This window comes from Botryllus schlosseri, chromosome 8, assembly GCF_051294905.1.
Source record: "Botryllus schlosseri isolate E-star chromosome 8, Bs_hap1, whole genome shotgun sequence".
Taxonomy (NCBI): domain Eukaryota; kingdom Metazoa; phylum Chordata; class Ascidiacea; order Stolidobranchia; family Styelidae; genus Botryllus; species Botryllus schlosseri.
The window spans coordinates 25,963,626-25,977,080 of NC_137243.1; the positions used below are offsets into that span (position 1 = coordinate 25,963,626).

At 42.0% G+C, this 13,455-nt stretch overlaps 1 protein-coding gene across 1 annotated transcript; it reads left to right on the top strand.

The window, feature by feature from the left end:
- The first annotated feature begins 8,283 nt into the window (after positions 1–8,283).
- LOC145445519 (MFS-type transporter SLC18B1-like) lies at positions 8,284–12,266 on the top strand. Its single transcript, XM_080323704.1, has one exon. The coding sequence runs from the start codon at positions 9,114–9,116 to the stop codon at positions 10,524–10,526; it is 1,413 nt and encodes a 470-aa protein (XP_080179830.1). The 5' UTR covers positions 8,284–9,113; the 3' UTR covers positions 10,527–12,266.
- The last annotated feature ends 1,189 nt before the right edge of the window (positions 12,267–13,455 follow it).

Consider the following 13,455-nt stretch of genomic DNA (forward strand, 5'->3'; position numbering starts at 1 on the left):
TCCAGCATCTAGCGCAGGGACGGGCAACATACGGATCGCGGTCCGGATTCGGCCCGGGGCGGCATTTTGATCGGCCCGCAGAGAGTTTCTACCGTCAAATCCTAATCAAAAAGTAGAGACAAATTTTATGCGCCAAAGAATGGATCCAAGTTTTCCAACCTGAGACAGACTGTCATGAAACGACTTGTCCTGTTCGGGTTTACATATATATTTACGAACAAACAATTTCGACCATGAACAATTGAACATTAACAAGACAAGGCTGCATACCAATATAACTGGTGATATGGATTTCAGGGTTGGAGTGTAATGCTTTGATAGCAACGAAACACTCCTTGTTCATCAAAAAATCAGCTTTGTCGACAGGGCATCCGCAACAAGAATGCGCAAAATCAGATAGCCGAGCTTTAAGAGCAGGTATATCATCGTCCGATTTATGACAAGTGTCAGCCAAAAATATCCGGGTTCATTTCAATATGAATATACTATTCAATTGTATATTGAAGTTCTGTACCTCCAAGAAGCTGCTCAAATAGTGGTTATGTGTATATCACAGGATAAAATGGATATCGTGGCGAGGCTTCAATCCCTGCATTGGGACAAATTAGAGAAATACTTCGGAAATTTTTTTTTCAAACGACTGTTCTCTAATTTGATGAGACTGACAACTTCAAATCGAGAAGGTTTCGCAGACATTACGAAGTCACCCTGATTGACGTTACTAACTCCATATTTTCATTTTTTCCACAAACATCAACAAAACGTCTCTAAACAGCAATATGTTTGTATCAGCAGGTCGTTGGAAAATTGGCAATGAAAATGAATTTCCACACTACTATAGTTCATGTCAGACGATGATGATATGAGTCATGAGGTTTTAGCAGCTGTGGTGCGATACTGCCTCATGCTTTCTCAAATTAAAAAATAAAATTAAAATTACGTTATCAACCATTTTAAAAATTTAGAGGTCTCGCGGACCCCCTGATATTGCTTCGGGGACCCCTAGGGGTCCGCGGACCCCCGGTTGCGAACCGCTGCATTAGTGGAAATCAGGGCTTTGGAGCAGCCGTAAATTTGCAGTGCTCCAGCTCCGGAGCTTTCTTCTATCATACATTAGCTCCGGCTCCAGCTCCGGAGCAGCATTATTACCACTGCTCCGGCTCTAGCTCCGGCTCCGGATCTGAAAACTATCGAAGGTGTCTGTCTATATCAGGGGTGAGTAACCCGCGGCCTGCGGGCCATATGTGGCCCGCGAGAAGGCTTTGAGTAGCCCGCGAGCTAATTTCCCATTATATTATCGAAATTCTGTTTTATTATCGAAATTGAATTACTCAGATTGTGAACTCTCTAGGCCAACCAAAAATATCATTAGTCTGGTCGCGACACTTGGGATGTTGATGACTGGACTAAAATATTAGTTCCGACGCATTGGCAGATCCCGGGTCCAGTCACATTTTTAGTAAATCGTCGTACATTACAATAAACTAAAAAAGTAGTAAAATTTTTCTTCACGCTTCGCGTGTTTAATTGTCACACGATTTCTTTCTCTGTAGCCTACCCCCACCTGAAAATGTAAAAACGCCTGATATAGCCGATTGAGTCTAACTATATTCCAAATTATGAGAGTAAGTATTTTCGCGTTTGCGCTCGCAGAAAGAGCGTCGACGATGAAATGTAGGCACAAAATGATTGTCGTATATTAGCGGAAATCTTCGATATCGATTTGTCCAGATACCGAATAGTCCTGTCCTTGCAGACTGAGCCCAGCGGGCGGTATACAGTCGACACGCAATATACCCAAGTAATATAGGGTTACCATATTTTTGAAACCCAAATTCCGGACGCTGTTTAGCGCCCACTAACGGATTTCAAAATGAGGTATGAGCCCATTGTCGATCAATATGACGTCACACCAGCAAAGCTTTGTCTATCGACTAGGGGCAGTCACGATCCGGTTCAGGAGTATGTGGATGTGTGTTATAAGTTGTAACTGGGGCAGAAGTCACATTTTTTCAGCCCCTCCCGCCCAAATAAACACTGATCTTGGGCACATCGCAGGGTCATCGATGCAACTTCTGAGGGCTTACTGTATGCATCTGGTCGTTAAATGATTTGAATGAATTATGTCAATAATATTGGTTCTTCCATATATTACTATGCAATTTGATCCTCTCACCGCCCACATGATCAGAGTTAGCGGTAGAGCTGGCGGAGGATGATGACTTCGAAAATGCAAGGAGCGTAGTTGTACAATATGCATCGTTAAGTCATGTTCATACCACACCGATTAGATTATTTATCGGCCTAATGCCGGTGCGCACTGCACCGCTCAGCTATATAAACACCGCACATCCGATGGTATCCAGCCTTTTACGGTCGTGACTCTAATTCCGATCTGAAAATGTTCCATGGCTCAGCTCAAAATTTGATAAGCTGATAAGTAATTAAAGGTCGGCATATTTGCCCAGACTTACTCATGGCCTATTTTGGAAGCTGATTACGTGCAACATCTTCACGAACGCCAGAATAAAGGCGGACTACCCCTGCGTTTAAAACCCGTATCTTTGACTATAGCATCCAAACGGTCTAAGCCAACTCTACAATTAGATTTGTTTCTGTAAAGGAACAATATTTTCATTTATATTTGATAGCAGTTTTTTGCGAGGGTGGTAGTCTCCATATTAAACCAATATATGGTATACTAAATCGCGCGCAGCACGAAGAAAAATTTCATGTAGCATAAATCTGCCCCAAAATAATATTGTTTATGTTGACTTTGGAAACAATTATGAGCTTACTTCAAAATTCCGGACATTTAGGCATATTTTGGAAATTCCTCCCGGACGCAGTTTTAGCAGTGAAATTCCGGACATGTCCGGGAAATTCCGGACGTATGGCAACCCTAAAGTAATATTAATATTAACTTGGAAGATTTTACGCGCCTGGCGCGGCTAGTATGCAGCGCACTCGTTCGTCAATTTCATGTGGCCTTTTAGCCGAAAAGGTTGACCATCCCTGGTCTATATAGATTACTAATTTACCCGTAGGTTAGTTATCTATAGTAATCTAGAGTCTGTCAGCCGTCAGTAACATCGGATGCAGCAACGAAGACATAGGTGCCGCCGTGCCGGCTTGTGACGACATGATGAATACTTGTCAATTGTCGATAACATCATAGTTGCACTAGAACGCACTTTACTCCGTGCCATTGCTGTGTACAGCATTAAAATTCTGATGCGGCGTTTTAACAGTGGCACTGTACTCTTTAACATTAAGCCATACAGCTCAATTCAATCTTTAAATATGTGCGAATATTATTCAACTATAACTGTAGTAAGAGCAAAATGGGCGGATATAACGACGTGATCAATAGAAATTCGATTTGTACCAAATGGCCAATGGTTTGACGTTCGATATTGGTGCACTCGTTACCAGTCCATCCGGTGTCGATCAAGCTTATCGGAATAATATTTTCCCGTTGAAACGAATCGAATAATCGAGTTAAACACTGTGCCATGCACATTGCGCCATGCCCATAACGAATTAAACTATGCAGTATACACATGCACATTTACAAGTTTACGAAACAGATGCTTACTAATTGGAAATCGCGTATCAAATCAGTAATTTGTCTCCAACATAGAATACCATGGGGTTTTGGGCTACTCTTCTGCCATCCCCATTTAAGTTCGAAAATCCTTACTGGAGTGAAGGACAATGATGCGCAGTAGTGAATTGCAATTAGCATGCATAATTGCATACTCGCAATAACACTGTCCAATTTCGCTGCCCGACGAAAGAACTATCACTAAAAAACGAGTATTTGCTCATCCGATTCATAGCAACGATAAGATAGAATTTCTCGGCTCGTGCTCGTCATATCTATATGTGCAACGAAATCACGTTTTCATCCTCTCTCCCATTTCGCGTAATACATAGTGATCATTATTTTCGAACCGTATACAACCGGCCAACAAGGTTGTGCTGATGATGAAATTATGGGTATGCCGAATACCCACAATATTCACAGGCATATTTCGCACACCGAGGTTCGGTACTCATGTATGAAAATTGAACATTGAACATACGACTGCTCTGCTGGTAAACCCCCAGGAGCATGGTTAGTCAGTCGGAAAAGGTAGCGCCAAAGAGGAAATGATTCTTAATTTCGCGAAGGCCGGCTGTTTAATTATGAGAACTCAGCAGATATGGTTGTTGCATATATAACAGCATCTTATGAAATACGTCGGAGCCGGAGCTACCCCTCAAATAACTGGCTCCAGCTCCGGCTGAATTTTGTATAGAGCTCCGGCTCCAGCTCCGGCAAAAATGCACGGCTCCGGGCTCCGGTTCCGGCTCCAAAGCCCTGGTGGAAATGACGTATTGATATTATTATTATTAATATTATTTCACGACATTTCAGTGACTCTTATCGCTATTTTAGACCTTGCGCAAGACGACGACATTGTATGGATAAGTTTCCATGACTGTGTATCTTTAGTATCCTTCTTCATCCGCTTGAAAGCGCTCCAATCGTTCACTACAACTCTTCAGTCACAGACTCTCTCGCATGCATCCAACTTCGGGTCTCTGGAGCCGACTATGCTGTACACTGTACAGCGTGGCTTACTGTGTTTCTGGACTTTTCAATACACTGTTTGTACAGCGAGATCGGCGATGAGGAGCACAGGAGCCCAGATATGAATGGCACATCTGCAAAGTCATGATCAACACACAGCTTTGACACGAAGCGCAATGAAAAAGGCATGGTCGAAAAAACTCAAAATTAGATTTAATGCAATGGTTCCCAACCTTTTTCCACCCACGTACCATTTCGAGGTTTTATTCAGTGCTCGCGTACCACCTACATCAGAGGTGGCCAACCTTTTTGCTATTCACGGCCGCATTACGATTACTCACGTAGCCTACGGCCGCATTGCTGGTCGCAGTCGTATTGGACTACCTGGAGGCCAAATACTCATGTTTAACTGTCCATGTCCATTTCCGGACAGCTCCGGACTGAATAATTTATTCAGATTGGCTTACTAGACGCTCCGGAATCAAGACTGGTCATGTTAGAGATAGTTTCTGGGAATCGCAATGATCGCGCCAGGCGCGAAAATTTTTCATATACACGAAGTAATTTCGTCATTAATGTTAGTCGTTTCATATATTTCTATCAAGCATTTACCCTTTCACAGCCCATGTGATCAGATCACCGGTATAGTTGATGAAGGGCATGTTTTAGAAAATTTAGGGCAAGCTATAAATCCGGGGCGGGCAATAATACGACCCGCGGGCCAGTTCCGGCCCGCGAAGGGCTTTTGTCCGGCCCGCGGACAGTTTTCCGTCTTACATGATAGTGTGGCCCGCGGCCCCAGTCTCCCGAGATTCCCCACTACTTGCTTCCATACGTCAAATTTTAGTGACTGTATGTCATTATACATATACACATGTATGCGCAGCGAGCGAGGGTGGAGCTTACGCGTAAATTCGTCGAAGCGAGAAGACTTATTGCATAATCGGCATTTACGATGTACTCAACCCTAATGTCATTTGTGGTAATCATGGTGTTTGTCGACTACAATGGTCATTTACACCTGGCACATATTTCTTATTTTTGATTCCGTAACCGTCGACTTGTAGCACGGCACACTTCCAGGCTTCTGTAAGACACCGCTTATGCGAGGGAGAGAGAGAGAGAGAGTCTTTATTTTCATCGAACCAAAATACATAACAAACGGCAGTGATGGTGGTACAGAAAATATGCGTGCACAGTATTCGGTATTAGATAGGAATGATCGATAAGACCGTGAAGGTCATCTAGTCTGATCACACCAGCATCAAACAGGTACACTTGACTCAGAACAGTCTGGCTGTGAAAAAATGTTTAGTTAGGAAAGGAAAATATAATAAAAATTAAACAATGGTAGCAAATGATCAATGAAGCAGTGTCTGGGCGAGGTAGGGCAACAGTGTTAGTGTAACGACAAGAGGCGATCAAGTAGGGCTTTTTTGAATCTATTATAAGGCAATTCACGGATATGTGATGGTAATGCATTCCAGATGATAGGTCCCGAGTAGTCGATAGATCTCTTAGTTAGGTTGCTATTGGGTTGGGGTAAGTAGACGTTTCCTTTAGACGAAGATCTCGTGTAATGGGAATGGACATCTTTAGCAGGTATGAAAAAGTCATCAAACACAGGAGGGAGACTATTGGAAAAATATTTGTGAACAACTTTTGATACTTCGAAGCGATACAGTTCATCAACTCGCAAAATTCGATGCTTACGGTAGTAAGGCGATAAATTGGTACGTAAAGGTACAGATGAGATCAGCCGTATCGCACGGTTTTGCAGGGTTCGAATTCTGCACAAAAATGTTGTACAGGCATTTCCCCATACTACGATTCCATATTGCAGATGCGAGTGGAAAAGAGAGAAGTAGATGGTTCGTAGTACTGATCTGGAAACCAAAGATTGGAGACGGGTCATAGGGTCGATAGCTCAAAACGGGTCGGGAGCCACTTTCAAATTTCATGGAGGCCGCGGGCCGCATGAATTCAATATCGAGATAAGATAGGCCACATAGTTGAACGGAACAACCACGCTATCTCGTCACCTACTAAACCCTAATCAATTGATATTTTGGTAAATTTGGGGTATCGGGCTTATCGAACGCCTTCAAATCTTAATTAGGAGTTGCACCGTGTGTTGATTGATCAGAGAGAAACAGACATGGTGGTGCATGCCTGTATGACAATGCTGTTCTTAAATCCACATTGATCTCGTCATTATTGGCGAGAAATGGCTTTGAAGTTGCATTGCTGCCGGTAAAATACATTCAATAAATACGATATATTCCTTGTATATGTGGATAAATGGGCGAATAATGTATCGATTCAGCAATCCGGCCCGCCAAGTTCTTAATATTCCTATATCCGGCTCGCCGACTGGAGAAGTTGCCCGTCCCTGCTATAAATGATGATGGATTTTAGGGTGGGCCAATTGTTGTTAGTCACTATGTTGCATGTTGTTATTTCTTGACCTCCCATCAAGATTGTCAGTAGTGGAAAGATATTGGAATCGCCCAAACGCAACAAAAACAAATCTCTTTCGTGAGTAACACACGATTCCAAGTTGGTATTTCAATATGGGGCGCATCATTTTCCTCTGTTCTTCACATCTGTACTGTGGGGTTGAGATTGCAAAGGGCGTTACTATATTGAAATCGAAAAATGAAGCTACGTTGAATAGCGCGCAGCGCCAAAAATAATTCAAGATCATTCAAAATCTTTCAAAATTTCGGGAGTCAATTCTTGAATTCAATTTGCGTTATTGACGGCCGCCAACACATACGAATTGAATTACGCGTCCACGGCCGCACAAATTCCCTTACACGGCCGCAGGTTGGCAACCCCTGAACTACATAAGTCACGCGCGTCGAAGGCGGTCAAAAAGTTACCACCATGTTGAGCTGCCGAAGGCAGCGAAGCAGAAAATATAGTGCTCATTTCAAGGCGCAGTATATGATTTCTGTAGTGGATTCATTTGGAATTCTTGTGGTCAAATATATTAAAAACAGAATTTGGCCAGGTAAGAATCCCAATGCTTTACGACTAGGATCTCTTCCCCGGAGGCCGTCATTGGTGGTATCGCCCCTACCAACGGCGACGAACTTACCAGGACGACGACGGCATCAAAAATCTCAAAATCAACCCAAGCTGAACTAATAACTTCCTTCAATCAAAAAAACAACAGAGTCTACTCGCGTACCACTAGCGGTACGCGTACCACAGGTGGGGAACCACTGCTATAATGTGATGTAGAACTGACATTATATTTATTGTGGACATACGTCATTTTCCGCCTCATTTTCATTCTTTTGGCGTCATGATGAGGGTTACTCGGCTACTCAGTTCAGAATCCAATCACTTAGGTACTTGATTTGCACATCCCTATAGGCATTGAATCATATTAAAAAGCGAATTATCATCATGTGGTCATACAGGCCTGCATTTTATTCGCATATTATCAGTACATCCTGAAGCTATCAGCGGCCACAAGGGGGCTAAGTTGAGTTTAATAAATGGGAGAGGACACAGATTTTGAGAAACACTCCTCGCCTATCAATGTACACGATGGTGAATTCCGTCGCCATCCCTTGGTTGTGCCACCGGGAAACGATTCAAAAATATTTTGTATTCAATCATACTCAATTGATTTATTACCTCTGCACGTCCTGACTGTTTTTTTGCTTCCGGTGTATATGTTGTCACACGACGCAGTTGCATCGAATTCGATCAATTATCGCCGGCAATGCATCCGCGTGCATCTTATCAAATCGTGTATTTCAATTTATGCGTGTTTCTGGGGAAAATCAAGCATATCGACATTCGGTATACTGAAGCATATGCTGTTAGATTCAACTGTTAGTGACAAATCGCTGTTGTTGTTGTTGTTGTTGTTGTTGTTGTAGTCGTAGTAGTAGTTGTGGTAGTTGTTGTTGTTTTGGTATTCATGGTGTTTAGGCTACTATGGTCATTACTCGTTGGTCAATGGTCACCAGGCCGCAGGCCGCATTCCCACCAGGCCGCAATTTCTTATTAGGTATCCTTATCTACCAACTTATTGCACATCGCACATTTGCTCTAGGCCAGTGGTTCCCAACGTGGGCGATTTGGCGGTCTAGGGGGGCGAAAATAGCGAAGGGGGCGATGACGCGTCAAGGCGGCTGTTCTTTTTTTTTTTTTTTTTTTAGTCAACCCACGGAAATTTAGTTGCAAAAGAGTCAAATTCGACATCGAGCCGAGAAGTTGACCTTTTTTTTTTAGTCAACCCACCGGTGATTACAGTTTGTATGCCCATTTTTCGGTACACATAATTTGGGGGCGATGATCGGTGATGAGCTTGAAAAGGGGGCGATAGGACGAAAAAGGTTGGGAACCACTGCTCTAGGCTATTGTAAGACACTGTTAAGTGTATCGCATGGTGAGAAGGAGCCTAGATAAGTGTTGGAAGTTTACGAAATGATTTAGTTAAGAACAGAAATCGGCTGATAAACATTATTATCTTTTCTATATTTTTGTCTTCTTTATTGTACATTTAGTCACGATGATGACTAGAGACGATACACCATTGCTGTCGGGCACACACGTCTTCGACGGGTCGCGTGATGAAAATAAGTACCTTGATGTCAAAGAAAAGAGTCTTACTGTATCTGAGGATTCCGACCCAGCAAACCATCTCAATAGCAGACATACCAAGAGTATCTGGAGAGACACAAGCGCCCGCCAAAAGGCTGTCTTAATCTATATTACAGTCGTCAATTTCACAAGTTTCCTGTGCACCAGCGCCGCAAGCCCGTTCTTCGCGAGAGTAGCCATAACTAAAGGGAGCAACATAGTCTTCTCCACCATTGTTCTCCAAATTAACATGATTACACTGGCAATAGCGTCCTTTATATTCGGGAAATACCAATTCAAAATCGGCTGTAAAACGTTAGTCGTGTTCGGACAGATTGCTTTCGCGATAACTCAAATATCGTTCGGATCGATTGGATACATTGATGACAAATGGACGGTTGTGATTGTCGGAACATCTTTGCGGGCGTTGAGTGGTATATTTCAGGCAGCTTTTTACGTAGCCGGCCTGACTATAGTGTGTCAAGAATTTCCGGACTTCATATCTATCGTGTATGGATTATTTGAAGCCGCGTACGGCGCTGGGGCTTTTGTTGGTCCGTATTTAGGCGGTCTTCTTTACGATTGGTCTGGTAATACGCTGGTACCGATGGCTGTAGCCGGCGGTGTTGCGCTGATGTCCTCCACATTAGGATTTGTAACGTTAAAATCACCAAGTAATGATACCAATCAACTTGAAACTGATAATTCATACCTTTCGCGCATACTGAGTGAACCAAGAGCTATTCTCATTATCGGTGCGGCCGGTACTGTTGCCGGATCGTTTTTCGTTTGCGACGCAACAATAACGATTTACTTGAAAGAGAAAGGATTCTCTGCTACCGGCGTCGGTCAATTACTCTTTGTGGTAGGCGTAGGTTATACTGTAGTAGCTGCGATTGTGGGTTACGTTACCAGTCAAAGGAAGTGGCTTCGAAGATTAGTGTTTGTATTCGGATTAGTCGGAAGTTTTTCTTTCCCCCTCCTTTTCACACCCTTACAGACCGACTTTTGGGTGTATGCAGCAGCATTTGGATATGCCGTTAGCATATCGTCTGCATTCATACCAGCTTTCGACGAACTGATATCTGTTATTAGTAAGGATGAGTCTCCAAAAGACGCTTCAATGACTGGTGCGTTGTCTGGACTCTGGAGCACAGTCATCGCCTTGGGTGACTTCATCATACCATTGATTGGGTCTGCTCTGGAGACGACACTGCAATTATACATTTCATTTTCGGCTTCTGTACTGATCGGGTATGGTGCCACGCTGGTGACGGCTGCGTTAATATGTTTGTATTGGTTTTGCGCGCCATTCGCATCAACTCGTTACCTGCGAAATTAAGCAAATGTCATTCGCCGTGATCATCTGGTGCTTCATGGCTGTTGCAAATCAGTGCTTCTACGACTGACCTTGTTGATGTGGAACCTCCCGTATACAATATACATGTCATGTACGACCCTCTTCTACACTTGAGAGTGTTTCGTGTAGCCAATATATTCAGTTTGTTTGTATTTATGGTACCTGATCACTAACTGCGGAATTAACCGAATTGGGTTACCGTCATGTATAAGGTACTAATACAGGGGTTACCAACACGTGCCCGCGGTATGATTTCAGATTTCGAAAGAAGTCTAGGTAAAGCATTTGGAATTGCTTGCTTGTATTTTAATTTCAACATATTGTTGTTGTTGTTTTTGCTTCTAAATAAGCTATTCTCTTTTGCCTATCATCACTATTCCTCACTAGCTGAAACGGCTTCGGCGATGGCAACAGCATTTCATCGAGGTAGAATCGGCTGGTATGAATTGGGATATTGCCATGACGTGCGTGGCCCATACACTTCCAAGACCGAGAGGCTTACAAATTGGCTGACGGCTTCCCTACAGTTGTTTAGTATCACACGCAGCTCATAGTTCAAAATAGAATGAAATTGATGATCATGATATTTTTCGTTGTACTTGTGTTTCATTAATAAAATATTACTTCTTCTGTGGTAACTATGACCATGGCCCATGTTAGAGAGCACAGCGCTGTACCGATGTACATATTTAAATATGTGGTTGCTAAAAGTGTGCACTATTTTTGTCTCGATATTCCATTTTTGCGGCCTCTACGAAATTTGAAAAGTCGCCCACGAACCGTTTCGAGTTACCTACATCTTTATACGATTTATTGAAAACAGACGGTATATACATACTATAATGTTAATATGTTACAACACATGCATAATTATATAATGTATATCGACGAGATAGAAAAATGCTAGAGCAGGCCGGTCTACTCAATAGCTCGACGGAACGAGAGTGGACCTTACCTGACTCAATATTTACATGATTTTTTTTACATAGCTGTAGTCCGTATTTTTAAACATGAACTTTATAAAGAATAGATTTCGCATCTATATGACCAGTGAAAACCTTCACCACTGCCTTCGACCCGCTCTCACCACTTTAGGACCAACTTTTACTCAGCAAAAAAATTTTAAAAAATATGTCAATTCTCCCACGAGCAATGACTAACAGACAGAGGTGGTCAAAGTAGTCAAGAAAGCTACTCAAGTAGAAGTAGAAGTAGTGACGAAAACATCTACTCTAGTACGAGTAGATGTACTTCTTCCATGAGCAAACTAAAACTACTTGAAGTAGAAGTAGAATTGACTGACTTTAAATCTACTCAAGTAAGTAAGTAGTTTTTAAAACAGTCATAATTCGTTCGGATGTACTTTCAAAAGCTGCAAATTGAACTATGCGGAAGGTGCAGAGAGCTTGATTCGTATTGATGCATCCCAGGAGGTATCAATTTTCGACAGAATAAGCATTCTTTCACATCATGGGATGCAAATTATAGTATTGATATGAAAATGCGATACCAACCCTTTGTTTACTACAAGACCCCGTTTTAGACAGCATCATGGCACGGTGCCTTACCCCATATTGTAAGGCCCCAAGTTTATGCGAAGAGCAATACGGAGAAGTTGTATCGGATACGGTTTCAACACTATTAGTATACGTTAATAACAAATATTGTGGATCGTAAAATATATATTTAGTGTCGCTTTATTTTCGGAAAATAGAGGCATTCCTACACTTCCTTTTTATGCTTCAACAATTCAATAAGTATGTTCTGCAGACAAAAGATCTGAAAGTAAATAGAAATCAAAGCATGATACTCGGAATGAAAGTAAAATACAAATAACACTTCTAAAAAGCGGAAAATATATTTCCTGTGTTTTGTCCATAAAGCTCCAAAGGTGATCTGTTAAAACAGGTGTAACACGTTAAAAAAGCCGGGTTTTCCAGATTAGCAGGACGCGTCATGGGCTGCTAGATTGCGATATGATGGGTAATTGCTAGATTGCGAAGCGATAGTTTCAAACGTTATGGTGGGCCGTATTAACTGTGATGAAATATTTGATAAGGGCGACAATCAGACATGGGGTAATCGCGATTAGTAATCGTAATCGATCACGACGATTACCGCATTTTCAACTAATCGTAATCGCAATCGATTACATTCCAAAAAAAATTCCGAAGTAATCGTAATCGACTACTTCCCTTATCTAATCGATTCCTTTGTAAAAGAACGATTACTTTTTATTTGTACAAGGACTATGACGTAAACTGAACATTCGTGAACACTGAACAAGGAAGAGATATTATACCAGGTTCGTGATAGCACAAACGTCTGATTTTCAAATGCCATTGCTCATTAATACGTAAGAAGTAGCCTATTAGCTTTGATAGTGATTGCGTAAGAAGTATCCACAGTAAATAGATATTCGATGTACGTAGCCAGAGATGAGCGGATTTGGAATTTCTATGTCCTAATCCAATCCAAATCCGAACCTTAAAATCCAAATCCAAATTCTAATCCATAACTTTCTCATATTCAAGTCCATGTCCAATCCTAATCTGATTCCAACTGGAAATTCAGAAAAAGTGCGAATTTATGCAATGGAGGGGTTGGAAAATTTTCTTTCACAATCAACGATTCCCTTGATTCAAGATAACTTAGTAACCATGAGTACAGTAATAACTGATCCGAATAAAGTTTGTCGCCATTCGCCACACGACATATCAATCTCCCAGAAAATAGGTAAATCCAATCCATTTAGAAAAAAATCTCTAATCCTAATCCAATCCAAATCCGACAAAATTTGACAAATCCTGTTTTTTTAAATCCTAATCCTAATCCATGCTCATCTCTGGTACGTACCCGCCGTACATTAGCGTGATTGCAAGAACACCCGCCGTGCTGTATATCAGGTTAT